This window comes from Coloeus monedula, assembly GCF_965178545.1.
Source record: "Coloeus monedula genome assembly, chromosome: 10".
Taxonomy (NCBI): Eukaryota; Metazoa; Chordata; class Aves; order Passeriformes; family Corvidae; genus Coloeus; species Coloeus monedula.
Window position 1 is genome coordinate 10,444,954 of NC_138790.1, and position 16,357 is coordinate 10,461,310.

General features: G+C 41.3%; 1 protein-coding gene across 1 annotated transcript in view; it reads right to left on the reverse strand.

Moving 5' to 3' along the window:
* Positions 1–7,393, reverse strand: part of SPHKAP (SPHK1 interactor, AKAP domain containing) — a gene marked incomplete at both ends in the record, with an annotated part of 63,951 nt that extends 56,558 nt beyond the window's left edge. The window contains 3 exon segments of the mRNA XM_082288448.1: positions 7,174–7,223; positions 7,225–7,336; positions 7,338–7,393. Of these exon segments, the coding sequence (XP_082144574.1) occupies positions 7,174–7,223; positions 7,225–7,336; positions 7,338–7,393 (218 nt within the window).
* Between the last annotated feature and the right edge of the window lie 8,964 nt (positions 7,394–16,357).

Consider the following 16,357-nt stretch of genomic DNA (forward strand, 5'->3'; position numbering starts at 1 on the left):
AAATTCTGATAACTACACAATCTCACAGGGACTGCATGAGGACCACAGAAGTTTTTCACTGCTGAAAGAAAATACAAGTCCTATGGAATTCTGTGCATCTTTCTGTTTAAGAAGTTTTAACTACACCACAACAATGTATTCATTCAATGAATTTCAGTTTTTCAGCAATTCATGTAAAAGATCAAAACTTTTCCAGAAAACAGAAAGCTCTCATAATACCTGGAAGATAGTTATTGCAAGTGCATGCAGCCAGCTCAGGACAGTTCCAGTCTTAAAAGTGACTACTTAGGGTTATACAGGACTTGCTGACCAGTTCTGAATTTCACTAGCAGTGAAATATGTATTGCAGCATCAAGTTCTGTGTTAGCAGTTTTAGAAAAGAACTTTTTCTTTCAGCTATAAATTAAATGTAATCAAGATTTACAAATGAAACTTTCTTACAGCACTCAAGAATAATTAGATAAAAACAAATTGTGATGCCACAACCAAGAGGAAACATAACTTTGATAAAAACCACCTACCTGTTGTGTGTCATGGGCACTTGCAGTAGCCAGATATTTAATAATAAACAGGCAACTCTTGAAGTGAAGAAAATTACTGAGGGAAACTAAAGAGATTAATGACAACAATCCAAAGGTTGACAAGACTAAAAAAATAAGTTCTAAAACTCGCCCTGGGCAGCAAATAAATCCCAGATATAGTAGTATTAACCTGCACATGCTAATTTTGTAGTTCTGGTTAAAAGAAAAACAGAAATATGCAGTATGGTTTTTTTCTCTCTGTTTCAGTGAAGTAGGAGGAAGGGAAGCTGTACTGTACATGCAGTCTGAAGCACTATCGAATCCACTGATAAGCAAAGAGGTTGTTAAAAGATTGGGAAACAACCCCCACGAGTTTCTGACACTCAGATCCTGAGAGATGTGAAGTTTTTCAAAGAGTCTCATCCCCATGAGTGCCAGGCAGGCTTCCCCTTCCTGCTTCTTCCCAGAGAGCACAGTCAGGTGCCTGTACAACACACCAGAAGAGGAGCTGCTGCTGCTGCATTTTATCCAGTGAGTTGGTAATTAAAGCAATCGTTTTGATGTAGAAGTTTAATTAATTTTCCTTCTTCTGAGAAAAAACTAGGGCTGTCTGCTGCACTTTTGAGTAAATGCTCAAAACCACATGGCTATCAGTGCTTGCATTCATGGTCCTTCATGTTGAAGCAGTTTCCCCACTGAAACAAGTCAATATTGTGTCTGAGAGCAGCTGCAGCGAGTGTAATACAGAGCAGCGAGCCTGGAGGGAGCACGACTGGGATCCCTGCCGCTCCAGGCTGGTATCCTCAGTGGAGGGAGCTCTCTCAGCCTCCCTCTCAGCCTGCTCCTGCTCATCAGCACCTCTAGCACACCACACTGCTGTCTGCGTATGGGACTTCTGGCTGTTCAGGTGCCAATCATGGCTTAAAATGTAGAGGATGTTCTTACACCCAAGTTTAGGCAATGACAGCTGCATGAGAAGTGACCAGGGTTCATTACCCACAGTGCAGATAAAGGTTCCCATGAGTCTATGCCTCCCTCCCTCCTTCTCAGGCAGTAGCTGAACCAACCACACATAACAAGAAAGTGATTAACATAGGGCTGAGGAAGGAGATGACAAAACCTTGATGAATTAGTCAGTGTGCCTACAATGATTACCAGGAGGAGGTCATAGCCTAAATCATATACAGAATGAACAGCACAGCAACAAAATACGGATGCTTCCAATTATCACTGATAGTTGTTAGTATTTCTCAAGTCTGTCCTAGGGGCAATATGTCTGGAGAAGGAGAGGACTGAATGAAGGAGGAGAACGGTTGGTACTCATAGGCAGATTGTGATCAGTGTGACTGACACTACTGCAACTACTGCAGCCACAAACGGGAGAAGGGACGCACAGGATTAGAGCCAGAGCTGAAAGAAGAGATTAGTGGATGTTTTCAGGAAAACAGTGAGAAATTCATGTGGGAGGCTAGGGAGGCAGGATTGAAGAATTCAAAACAGACGTGATTGGTTAAATAAAGGAAGAAGAGGAGGTGCCAAGCCTGGACGCAAGCAGTATGGTTTTGTCACTGTAGTGTGCAAGTGGGTTAGTGAAACAAAGCATGGAAATTCTACAGTTAACTTCTTTAATACTTCTACAAGTCTCTCTCCTCCCTTCACCTACAGTCCCATTCCTCAAGGGATCAGATTCCTCATGCACAGACTTACGACCTTTCACAATTTAGGTTCCTTCTGGTTTTACCTGATTTTTTTTTCTCCCCTGACCTCACCGAAGGAAAGCATCTCAGAATTTTGTCTGTGTTTAACAACACAGGTTAGCCAGGTTAATGAACTGCTTAAAGTAATTGCCCATGAAAACAGGGCATGTTATTTCAGGAATTCCCACCACTGACATTCAAACTAACATTAGAAGAAGTTAGTGAATATTGAAACTTATCAGATAAATTTCCTGGCTGCTCCACTCATAATATCTGGTAAATTCATCTGCTAATTTGCAAATAAAAAGCATACCCAGCAAGTATTAAACTGATTCCTCTGGCTGGGCTGCAGTACTGGTTCTGCAAGAGTGCAGAAAAACAAATTTCATCCTCATATGTGATGCCAGCTGCTGCTCTAATGCAGGTAGTTTCCTGATAATGGGAGTTCTGACATTACACACTTGTTCAGGGGATTTATTAGTTCTCTTTTATTTAAATAAAATTTGTAACACATTTGGTTTTCCTTTACTCATAGAGGTGGAAAAATACGGAGAACAGACCTGTAAGATGTGGTCTCTCTGGTCAGTCTCACTAAACACTACCCATTGCTCCTCTTCACTTATATCATTTCACTCATCACTGACAATTTTTCAGAATAAATTTTTAGTATTGATTTCTGTTTATGTGCTGCTTCTATGTTTGTTTTATTTTTGTTGGCATTCTCTTTTCTTTAATGATTTATTCAAATTAATTGTTATGTGTAGCTTAGTCCCATGGCTGTTGTGCAGTCTTTGCCTGCAATCTTGTCTCCTTAAAGGATCAAAGTTTTATTTCACTCATTCCTGAAAGCATCTTAGTACAAAGACACCAAATCCGTTTTCTCTGTTATACAAGATCCAGGTTGCTTTGCTGGACCACAGGAGCAGCTGTCAGCTCTGCCTGTGACAGTGTTACAGTGTAAGTTCCAGTGGCACTGAGTGTGTGCCTCATGTCTGCTGCCTGCAAGGAAGCTCTGATACAGCCACAGCTTTTGGATCTCTTCTCAGCTTTAATACCTTAACTTACCTCTTTACATTTGTGGCCAGCCCTAGTACATTCATCAAATGTAAACAGTGCTTGGTTTCCATCAGGAACTTGTAAAACGAGAAAGGCTTTTCCTAGCCATTCTTTGTGCACTATGTGTCACACCAGGTATTTCTGAGATGTAGCAAAGATCATTTTGTGTTGGTGATAGAACATTGTTTTTTATTACATGCAGAGCAACTTCTCAGAAATAGCCACTTTCTTTGGGCTTGTCTTTTCACTTTTTATATCATAAAACCTGCTACTTCTCATCCCTGTTGAATGTACAGGCATTTTAGTTTTTCTGAATTACTATTCAGCCCAATGTCACTTCTAAACCCCAGTACTGTGTTCAATTCTGAATTGAAGAACACTTTGAATTCCTCCATTTCTTTCTAGTATTTACACAAAAGGTGTGTTGAAAGCAGGTGCCAGTCCAAAAGACATGTTGGAAGACTTTTATTTGGCAGCCAATACTTTCAGATACACAACTGGCCAAAACCTGCGTATGTTTATAGGTTTGGTTTCATAAGCTTGAGCAGAGAAACTGCAGTTTCACTGAAGGGGGCGGTTGTATTTCCTTAGGCAGCTGTGCAGCAGCATCCCAGATAGTCAATAACACAGGGGCCAGAAACAAGGAAATTCCTGCCTCGTATGTAAAAAGTTCAAGCATTTTTATTCCTTTCTCTCACCTGAAGAGGCAAAGTGCAAGGTGGTATATTTAAGATTTTAATGTGGGGGTGTTTTTCCTCCACCATAAAAAACCCCACCAAACCAAAATGAGCCACCACAAACAAACAAAAAACCCAAACAATAAATCCTTATAGATCACATTTCCAGCTCCCCAACAGCAACATGCATCAAAAATGTCTTTTAGCTGCTTGAAGGAAAAGTGGCAGCTACCACTTCTGTGCAGTTCTCTGCAGCTGCTCATCTGACCTCCAGGCTAAGTGTTCACTGCAAGAAGCTGCTGCTGGAAATGCTAAGTTATCAGTGGAAGCCTGAAGGCCACTTGTCGGCTCTGCAGTGACTGCTGGCCTCCCAACCAAGGGCTTATGCTTTTGCCTTCAGCTATGGAAGCCAAAGGAAGGGAAGGTACTGAGCAGGAATTAATGTGCACCCTGACTTTTTGTTGAGCTCTGGGAGTGATGGTAGTGTATGATAGTCAGCAAGTGGGCAAAGCTGTGGCCTTGATTTAGGAAGATGAGTGCAGGTGACTAAGATAAGGTATAAACAGCCACAGAAATAGGTTAATACCTGAAGTAATTCTGTAAGGAAAATTAAAAATACCTTTGATTTGTAACAATTTGACAGTGAAAACTTTCTTTGGTGAGGTCAGTAAAGCTAACTCCTAAATGCTAACATTCAAAGTTTGTAATTCTCAACAGCTGCTGTAACTAAATCTCAGTTAAAAGTTGCCTAGATATTGTATGGTAGGTATAATGAGCTGAAGGTGTATGATGACAAGTTATCTGCCCCATGGCTTTCCAGATGTGCTTTTTGTAACCAGATTTCCTGGTGAAGACAGGAATGACCTGAATAAACTACCTGCTGTTCCAGTCACCTTTCCTGGAGTCCTGTGATCCTTATTCACTGACAGAAAGCGTAAAATTTAAGTTTCAGCAAAGAAAGGGTTACCTTAATTAACAAATAACAAGCAGCTGTCAACAACAAGCCTCAGGAGATAAAAGAGATGAAAGAGAAAACCGTAGCTCTCGGTGTAGGGAAGTCTGACGTGCTTAAGCTCTGAGAAGGGAATCAGTCTTCAGGAAGATGAAAGAGGTACGTTGCTCACATGAATAAGATTAGTCCTTGGCCTTGCTACAGAAATAGGCAATTTTATCTGGGTTAATAGGTCTACAGCAGAGGTGAAGAAATGACCAGACGGCAGAGCGCAGGAACGGAGTAGGATTGGTTTCCTCAGTTCCTTCATACAGTGATGAAAAGCTTAGCAATAATCATGTGGAGTTGGAAGATGGCTGTAGGCTTATGAGGAGGTAAATTTATAACAATGAGAACAAGACTGTAACCAAGGAACACAGTAGCTTGCCCAATTCTTGATACCTTTAAGACTGTATTGTTGGAATATCTGTTTATGCTGGGGTTAAGATTGCATTCTACCCAATTTTTGTAGAGTGTGAAATACAAGATGTCCTATCAGATAACCTAAAAGTCTCTCTTGCCTTAAAATCTGCATCCCTCTCTCTTTCAGAATGTGACTTCCCACAAAACGCTAAAGTTTGTATAATCTCTTTGCTATTCGTTATGTAAAAAAATGCATAAAAAGTTACTAGCCGTGATTAATAACAAAAATTAAAAAGCTAAATCCTTTTCATTTCACCCTGAAATGCCAAGGGAAAAATTGGGAAGGGCTATTTCTAGATCAGGCAATTCAGAGCAAAGTGCAAAAGCATTATTAAGCTTTGGTCAGTAAATATTTATTGGTATGAAACACTATTCAACCTAGTCTCTCTAAGGGATTGCTTTAAAGCTTTTTGTTTCTTTCTAGTAAATAGAAGCAATTTGTCCTGCAAGTAATTATCACTCACTCAGGTGTCTTTGTCCGTCTCTCCCCCAAGCAGTTCCTCTTGTGTATTCAGGTAGTTATGTCTTTTCACCATCTTCCTTTTAAGGCTATGCATTCTCCAAACTTTATTTCCATCGTTTTTTTACGACTCATTTAAACATTGCACTGGGAGCAGCTAAAGCAAAACGAATTGTAATAATTGACAAGATAAGCTTTTTATCTATGATAGTCTCAAATGGTACAATTTCTATAATACTTCTGTCTGCCTGCTACCCTCAAAATGCAATTTACTTGCGATTGTTGAAAATTATGCTTAACCACATCTTGCATCTCCGGTAGGCTCCTGCTATATGGGCATCCATTTCCGTCTTGCAGGAAGTTTTGCGCTAATCGGTTGTTCACGACCGCTATAAATGCGCGCTTGGTGAAGCCAGGATAACAGAACTACAGGGATTTTTAGGTTTATCTTTCATCGTGAAACAACCTCATTTACTAGGTAGCGGACACGCGTCGAAGTGATTTAAGCACAACATCCTAAAGGTATCATTAAGCACTAATTAACTTACCGACTCTCTTGAGATGCTACGGCATGAAAACCAGCTGCTAGAGCAAATTTAGATGACAGTCTATTTTTTTCTTTCTATTGTAAGAAAAGCCCTCTAATTCCCGCTTTAGGCGTAGGGGCAAAACCCCGGCGGGCGACCGACCGACCCCTCCTGGCAGGTGCAGCGCGTGGCCCGCCCTTCTGCAGCCGCACGCCAATTCCCGAAGCCCCTCCGCGCCCCGGCAGCGGCTCCGCTCCGCCGCTCCCCCGCGGGCACCGCAGAACCCCAGCGCGGCTCCTCCGTGACCGCCCTCAGGCCGGGGACCCGTGCCCGCCCCGCGGGCTCCCGGGCGGGGTGCTCGGCACCGTGCGGGTCCCCGCGGGCGCCCAGCGCCGATACTCACCCGGAGGAACCCGCGGCTCCGCGACCGCCCTCGCGCGGCGCGGCCCCGAGCGGCGCGGCCCGGAGCGCGCAGGCGGCGGCGCGCGGGGAGGGGCGCGGGCCCTACCTGGGGGCGGCGGGCGGGGGGCGCCCGGCCATGGCGGCGGCGAAGGCAACGGGACCCTCCGCTCCGGCCGTGTCGGGGCAGCGACGGCGCGTTCCCGGCGCTGCGGCGCCGCCCGGCCCTGCCCTCCGCCTCACTCCTCCCCCGCCCGCTCCGCCGCCTCTCCCGGCTCTCTCTCGCGGCCCGGCCCCGCGTGGCCCTGCGCTCCGCGGGGAGGTGCGGGCTGCGGCGGGGCCGAGCGCGGCACCGCGGGCACGGATAGCCCCGGCGACGCCGTCCCCCGGCAGGGCAGCGTCGTGCTCAGGACTCCTCGCACCTGCGAACCGCTGCCTGGCAGCCGGTGCCCGGCCGGGACATGCGGGAGGCGGCAGCCGGTCGGGAGCTGTTCGCTGGAGGGATGTAGCGGCTGCAGGAGTTCAGGACGGCTGCAGAACTTGCTGGCGTTGTGCTCTGGCTGCAGTGTGGGAACAGGGACGTGCTGGGTGACTCCAGCGAGAAGCGGGCGATCCTTGCTCGGTCCTTGCTACGAATGTCATGATGTTCGTGGAGCCCCAGCCCCGTAAACCATGTGATTTGAATGACGGGGATTTCTTTCTGGCTGTCTGAGGTGATGACACACAAGCATTTATAGAAGGACCCTAGAGTTAACTACAACTTATACCTTGTTTTGAGCTCATTCAGGCTATTTTATTTGGTTACTTTCAGCAAACTTTTCCGGGTTTGTTTGCTTTTTCTTTTCAAGAAAATATCGAGTGCTTTGAGGCTCAGCTCTATTGTGCTTGCATAAACATGTCAGAGAATCTCTGCAGCGCAGATGATTGGAATTGGTTTCTAGTCATGAAAGGAGAGATTAAAAGCACTTGAATCACAAGTGATGCACGGTGCAAACATTGTTTTGAACCCAGAGCCTCCTGGGTTCAGCAGGAGTCATTTTGGGTCGGGTGTGAAATCTGGAGGGCTGGAGACAACTGCCATCGCCTTGTAGTTGCTGGCAAGATTCCACTTCTGCTGAGATTTGTTTCCAATAAGTCTAGGATCAAGGTCAAAGCCCAAGATCTGCTCTGTCCAGTTAGTTGATCAGTATTATGTTAGTTACGTAGCGAGCACTGCTCAACAGGCATTCAGCAGTAAGAATTTGCGCAAGTCTACAAATGCTGCTGAAAGCTTGGTGAGCCCTGCTCTTTAGTCAGTGCTCTGTTCAGAGATTTGTTGAGTGAATTCAAAGACGAAGAGGAAGGGCAGTAAATCCATGTTTGGACAACCTTTTTTTTCGTTTCTGCAGTAAAGATTCAGTGTTTCTCTTCTTTAAATACCTCATTCCTTTGCCTTTTCTACACCTTGCTATTCACTTTAGTTGGCACAGCATTATGAAATTATGACGTTTAGTGAGTTTTGGAACGGCCTGGGGCATGTGGAGAGAATTATTTTATATATTAAATCAGGTTTTATTCTCTGTTCCAATTTACAGAGCAGTAATTTCTTAACTAACTTTGGCCAGAGGCACGGTATCATTTAACTACTGAACCAACACTTTTCATTGTTACAGAAGGCTACCTGAAGGGTTTGTTCCTGGTGACTTTCACATAACCAAGAGGAGGAAGTTTCATCTCAATTTTTAAATATCTTTTAAAATTTTGTGCTAAGTATATGGATTACACCTTCTGTCAACATGTGAAGTGACACAGGAGACAGCAAGGCTAACAGCTATGTCATGGTGGCTAAAGTTAAAGGTGAATCAAAGCAAAGAGAAGTATTGGGTTTTAAATGTAAAGTGGAGAAGCTGAGGAAATAGACAAAACAGCCTAGCAGGGAGGTTGGACTAGATGATCTCCAGAGGTCTCTTTCAACCCCAGCTTTTCTGTGATACTACCTAGGTGTCTCTTAGGCTGCATTTAGGCTACCGATTAAGGCTGGTCAGGGCTTATTTGCTTTGGAGATATGGTTTTTGTATTCCTATATCTGGATTTGCAGAACTACTTCTTCAGTGTTGTTGAAATGTTTTGCTTCTGTTGTGAAGAAGAAAGACAGGCAGACCTTCAGTTAGGGACTGAGAAAGGAAATGATGGTTTTCTCTCAGTGATGCTGTCACTCTAGAAGTTCATAACACGTTTTCTACTCTAAGTTCAGATTTTTTTCTCTTGCAATTTGTCAAAAGGGAAGAGCTCTGAGACAGAAGGAGAGGAGAGGTTTTTCCCTCATTAGGGGTGGGAATATATGTTGTTCAGTCTCACCTTTGTTTGATCTTTGTTCCCTGATGTGATAAGGCTCTGAACCCTCATTTTTCCATCGTAAACACTGCCATTCATTGGTCCCTCACTCCAGCAGATTGCACTGACATTACCAATGTACTGGTTCTTTGTTTGATTTTTATCATATCCTTGTAGTTGATGTGAAGCCCTCTGATTCTTAGCATGTAAATTGATTTCTTTTTGTTTTTGCATTAGTAAATTTTTTTTCTGTTTCTGTCATCCTGCAAAAACTCCACAAACTTGTTGTGGAGACATGTCCTCTTCTATTGCTTCTTCTCGCTATTTCAGAGCTCTTCTTTGAGCCAGCCATTGCAACTTGACTTTGCAATCTACCAGAATTGTCCTTTTCTCAGGTAGCCAGCACTCCTCTTCACTGACAGCCCGTAGTCTTTATTTTTGAGGGATTTAGCCAAGTACTACTTTGTGCCTTTGTTCTTATTCCTTGACAATGTTGGCACATAGCCTAAAAAAACCTATTCTTTTTCCTGGAATCCAACTTGACAGAAGAGAACTGATTACTGTCACACATTGACTTGTTTCAAAGCTGTCACCAGGAGTGTATTTTTCTCTCAGCTTTTAGATATGAATTGGCAACAGGAAGAGAATACCGTGGCATTTTAGTTAGCTGTCTTTTATGTGTCAGCCTAGGACACTGTTCCCGTACTGGATGACAAAAGGTTATGGCTAGAGAATACAATAGTTGTATGTTTTAAGGGTACAGACTATTCTAGTTGTTAAGATTTTGCGGATTTCAGCTTTTATAAAAACCCAAAGGGCTACTTAAAAATAATTAGTCAGCCCTTCTGTTGGGAAGATAAGCAGAGTAAACTGCTGCAGAGCTGTTAGTTTGAACTGACAGAAACGGAAACAATAGCACCAAACTGAACTGACTGTCCCCTAAGAAAATGTCAGTCATTCTTGAAAATCAGAGGGAGCCAAACTTACACTGAGACTTTGATTAGACTTCAGCTATTCTTTGAGATACTCAAAAGCCCATCTGGACGTGGTCCTGCACAACCTGGTCTAGCTGGTCCTGCTGAGCCATGGGGTTGGACTAAGTGCTCTCAAGAGATCCCTTTCAACCCAGAAGATTCTGTGCTTCAGTAGATTTGAAGTTTTGTTCACTGCCATACAGTGAAAAAATTCCCCCAAAAACTGTGCTTATGCATGACTTGGTTTGTCTCAGGAGCTCTGCAACTTTACTGACCATGTAACTGGATAGTATTTTCAGGAACTGATCGATGTTGCAGGGGACTGGAGGAAACAGTATTTTGCTTTCCACTTCTCTTTGCTTGTCCTTTTAACTGCTTTGTACAAAACTCCCTAATTAAAAGTACAGAGGTGGGAAGCTTAGCATGTTGCAAAAGCAGGATCAAAAACCTCTCTGCATTTTGGTATTTTCTGGACACAGGCATAATATTTCCAAATTAAATATGATATTATCAAATCCCAAGTACAGGGACAATCTCTCTTACATAATAAAAAAAATTTGATCCAGTTGGGACGATCAGGTCCTAATCCTAATAGGGTCTTTTGGGCACTAGTGTTAAGCAACCATTATTTTTGGATGAGCTTCTATTTATCCTCCTTACCCATATTTGCTGTGCAGTTGGTGTGTGCACACACTGCTGTTTTGATGGATATTTAGTTAGTCCCTTACAACTAAACTATATCCCTTTTCCAATGACTGTAAAAGGGCTGCTTCATGGTTGTCGTGTAGTTACTGAATTTTTTAAAATATAAGTCATCTAACATGGTTTATATTTGTCTACTAGGTGTTTGTTTTCTGAAATGGATATTACAGTTGGCTGTATTACCATGTGTTTGATTATCGTGTGTAAGCAATGACCTTGTGCTGTCAGGTTATTGATGAGGTTGCATAATTCTCTGTGTTGTTGCTCAATAGATTGGTTGAGCACTGGCGCTGTAGAAGGACACATCTTTTACCCAAAATAACAGGTGTATTTTGCTTGTAGAGTTGCACTGGTTAAATTGTTTGCATTGAAGAGTAGGTTGTTACTTTTTACATGTTAATATGTTTTAGACAAAGTTTGTTCTCCAATACCTTGTTTGTTTGTTTTGTTTGTTGCTTTGATTTGATACAGGTTAGGGTTTTTTTACCAAGTTTTGTTCTGTCAATCAAAGTTCTTTTCCCTTTGAGATGTGTACTTGGGCTGTGACTAAAGCACCCTCAGTTAACAAACCAGAATTGAAGAGGTGTTGTAACATGTTGCAACAAGTAAGTAGCATGACTTACTTTAATTTATATCAGAACAGATCTGGTTGACAAGATTCTTACTGACAATGGGCAGGAGCTTTAGAGAAGGATGGTCTGGCCAAGATAGTTGTTGAATGGAGCCAGGAGAATAAACAGTTGTTTGTTGCGTCACTCCAGACTGCGTGACATGGCTCCTCGTTTAATAAATGCAGCTTGTTGCCATAGAGCATGGGTGTGAGATGATTTGTTTTTCATCTACGTGCATATCTGCAACTACAAAGAGAATTTTTTCCAACATAACCTCATTTTTTTTTTTTTTTTTAGTTAATAGGCAAGTTTAAATATTAAACCCACTCAGTCTGTCTGCCTGTCTCTCTCTAGCTCCCAAACATTCACTCTTTTTTCAGTCTGCATGCATCCCTGGATGAAATGAGGGAAGAGAAAGGGCTAGGAGATTGCATTTAAATTCTGGAAAGATAAATCAAGAATAAGATGTTGATCCCAGATTTTTGAAATTCTGAATAGTTTGTTGTCCCTCTCATTCCAGTAAACTGGAGAGCTCCTATAATTGAGTGTTCCAGCTGATCTCAACTGTATTATTCCACAGGGAAAGGAGCTGGTGTTTGCAAAAAGCTCAAACTGAGCCATACAGTTACTTTTAGGTCAAAAGTAATGCGCTCATTTTATTCAGAAATGGGCTAGAAGCTGATAATAATAACCAGCTGGTAGGCAATGAACCATCATGTGTAGCATTAACTGAAATCTTTTCAGCATCTGAAGGTGATGATGCATGTAGAGTAGACAGAAGGTGATACATTCCCAAATGCACTCTGAGTTTATCTATGCTGCCCTGGGTTTTTTGATAAAGGTGAAAAAAATGCTTTTGCCTTCTGCCTGTTCTCTGAGCATCCAAAGCTAATGTCCCATGAGCTGTGAGAATAAACTGTACAACTACTGTGTCTTTGCTCTTGCCACTTCCTGCAACTCCAGAGGTTGTTCAGAATGATGCTGCTTACTTTAAAAGGCTGTGGTAATTAGGTTCGGTTCTGTTTTCAGAATACATGTAGATTTTTAAATTATTCTGAATAATTAATGAAATTGGGATCTGGAATTCTGAGTCTTCCTGAAAATCACTGGAATTCATTGCTGAACTATTTTTGGAATTCTAGCTGACATCCTCCAGTGTAGCGTTTCCCTCAGGCTTCATATCTTTGGCTGTTCTCCTGGGTGAAATTTTCAAGTGCTGCAAGCAGTTAGTTTTTAAATAGGTATTTTATTTTGTGTGTCCCTAGAAAAAGAGGTCAAGTCAAAAGACTTAATAAACAGTTCTCATAGTAGCTATCAATAACAACTTTCCATTTTTCCTTCATGTTAATAGGCAAGTAGAAAACAAGAAAATGTGAAAGAAGTCAAAAAGAGGCTGAAAAAGAAAATTCAAATACCAATATAACTGATAATGCAAAAGGTTTGATTTGATAGGGTTCTCTTTAGCTATAGTGCTCTGTGCCTTGTGAGATTGCTATTGAAGCATTAAAATTGCATAGGTGATATGAACATACAATTAAATTGTGGGGAAAATAAAAAAGCTTCACTTTTTTGGTGGATTTTTCATCCAGAGTATACCAAATGCTGTGTGCTAATTTTCTGTGTGGATTATATATTCATGAGATGCAATGTGAGAAATTGCTCATGCAATATATTTGAATAAATGACAGGATATGCTGACAATAAAATGCAGGTGTACGAAAAGAGAAGGACAGTTACTACCAGTAAAAAAAAAATCTTCAGTCCTTCAATCTCATTTTAGTTGTCTCTGGCTGACTTGCAAGAGAATAATAAAAAGCTAGCAACCTTTTAACAAACCAGAAGGACTTAAATAAATATGAAAACCCTGACCTTTCATGTTTTTCATACTTTAGGCTGCTAAATTACCATGTACAGTTGTTTAAATAGCTGCAGGAGGGGAGATGGTAAACAGATGCCTACAGTCACGTACAAAGTCTTCTGGAGTTAACAGTTTCAAAATTACCATGAAATCAATTTTCATCACCATAGTAGCTAATGGTATTTCTAGAATCATAAATACCAGTTGTTAAACTGAAATGTGTATTTCCACTGTAACAGGTACACAGGCATGAAAGCTCCTCTGCACAGCCCTTTTATCATGGTTCAGACCTACTCTGCATTCTGAGGAAATTTAAATAATATGACCCCTGCACCCATAATTCTCTGTATTTTTTCAGCAAGCTTATAAAAATTACAGGATAACTTTTTGAGATATCCATGAGAACCAGGATTGCATCAGAGCCTAAGTTTGTAAGGGCTGAAACACTTTTGAATGAAATTTTGTTTGTAGGGGAACCTAGGGATAAGACAGATCTATAACTAGAAATAAGGCACACTTTGGGAAGGTTTCAAGTAGGCAAAGGCAATTTCTTTTCTAGTTCTGTACAGAAAGAGCTTATCTAGTTTTGGGGAGAAGACAGGAGTGTGTCGAGCTTGATGACATTCTGAAATAATTTTTTGATTTATGAGAAAAAATTAAAATTTAGATCTTATAACTACATGTGAAGGCAGGCATTTCATTCCACAAATCTGTTTTTGATTTCATGCTTTTTGACTTCTGTCAGTGGATTTGTACTTCAGTGTTTAAGTTATTTACATTTTGATATAGGAATCAGTAATAAAAATGAAGCAAGCCACATGTACTTCTGCTATGTGTCTGACTTAATTCCTAAAAGGACAATTATTTGGAGTCAGAGAGATGTCTCATTTAAAAAGGTAATTGAAGATTCATCTAGGGAATGATATATTTGAGAAATGAGTGTTTCATGTGGATATGCAATGCAACTGCACTTGAATTGGATGAATTGCTTATGATTGGAAGAGCAATGGGTAAAATAAAAACATTTTTCTTTTAATGAAAAATTTTGAAATTTATGATTCCCAGCCCCAGATTTTTAGAGGGCTTTTAGGAGATGGGTTGTAATGGTGTGAGAGACATTTTGTTCATGGTGTATGTTGAGCATTTGTGCAAGACAAAATTCAGAATATTTTTGGCATAGTTAAGTATACCCAGAAAGAGCAAACATGCAGTAAATATTTAATGAGTCCTAGTTTGGTGATGGTTTGGGGTTTTCTAGGTCTAATTTTATATTTCCATAGTTTTTGTTTGTGGTTGCATTTAAAGCATTATGAAGGTCTGCTGTCCTGGCAGACCACAATAGTTAGGATTTCCCTGAGTCTTAAGAACTTGATTTAGTTAACAACTGGAGATCTAAGGACAGCCAATCACTGAAAATTACTGTGGGATCACAGGGAGTGGTTGGGAAGCCATCAGTAAGAGTGAGTTTAGCATTACACTTATACTACAATAGGACTTGCTGACTTCCTTAGATTCTTGCCAGTACCAGTTTCCATATAAAACATGAAAAAATTTGAAATTAGTTTTGTTTGTTTGAAGAAAAACACAAACAAATCCAAAGCAAACAAAACCCAACTATATTAGCAGAATAAGAGATCACACTTCAATGACCTCTCCCATAAGATTGTCTTCTCATGCTGCTATAAATGAAGAGTTTGGGTCTGACATTGTACAGTAAACTAATGTGAAGGAAGGATTGGGTACTTACTGTGTAAGTGTAATGTTAAAAATTGGTCCAGGTGAGTAATGCCATTAAATTTTAATTCTGGCAAAAGGATCTCTGCTACTAAACTATGAAATTATACAAAAGTATTTCTTATACTATTTTGATTATGATATTCTGATGTGAAAATCAGGAGATGGGAATTAGTGTAGCTTTTTCTGCTGTAAACTATAGTTCATATTTTGTGGTGTAGTAAAATTTTATCTGCAAGTTATATGGTTTCATACAGAAAACTGCTCTGCAAAGCTCTAAATATTTACAGGTTGTTTTGCATTTGGAGTATGTTTGTGTAGTACTCAATTTAAATCTTGATAAATGAAATTTAATTGAAAATTCATTACTTGGCCTCATAGACTCATAATTGTAGGCTCAAAGATACAACGTAGAAATAGAAACATCCTTTGAATAAAATGTATAATTAACTTGGGAGTATGGAATGGAGTGGAGGCTCTGCTTTCTCAGGTGAGTTTTGTTCCCTTTCTGGTATTGGTTCTCAAAATCTTTCATACAGTAGAGTAACTTCAGCTTTGGAACATGGGGTTTGCCATCTCGGGCTGTCTGGGGTGACAAAAGCATCACCCTGATGGATTGCTTTTGTGGCTGTGAACCTAGTGAAGAAGATTGACCTCGGTCTTTAATTTTCTGTATTACTCTTCTAATTAGCAGGCTATCATATCTTCAAAGACCACACTTGCTTGATCGGCTTTATCCACTAGGTGTGTAGCTGAGTTAATGGCTCCCTGGTCACTGAGTCCTTTCTCAGAGAAGTGTGAAAGGCGCATGAATGGATCAGGTGAATGTGAAACTGATCTAATAGGTGGTTGGTTCGCCTGCAGCATTATCAGGACTCGCTTCTAGATGTACGCACATTGATTTTTGTCTTGGACTCTCCCCGGACTGTTAATTCTGTCTGTGTGGATTCACCATTTGTCTTAACATCTCTGTATATTGGACTTGTCAGTCCAACAAGAAGTGCCTTCCCATGGCTCCTGACTGCTGGAACCCCCAGGTCTTCCTGCAGTGTCCGTGCTGAGAAACCACACAGGGTGTGGCAACATTTAGGTAACCGAAAATGTACTATGCAATTGATGACTACATGCAGAGTGTGTTTGATTCATGGCACTGTTAGATACAGAGTGTGCCCAGACCGTGTGCAGCACATGCAGGGGATGCTGGCCCTCACCGGGAGGGTTGCACTTCTCCTGCCTGCGTCATGAATTTTCAGCCGGAAACATCACAAGCCTTATCTAGCCCTCAGTTTCCACAGGTTACTGAGAGAACACATTAATGCAGGCCCTCCCACTTCAGGGATGATAATTGCAAGAGTTACAGCCAATATTTAGCCTTATTTTTGTTTTTGGAGTGAAGTGATGATGTTAAAGATAG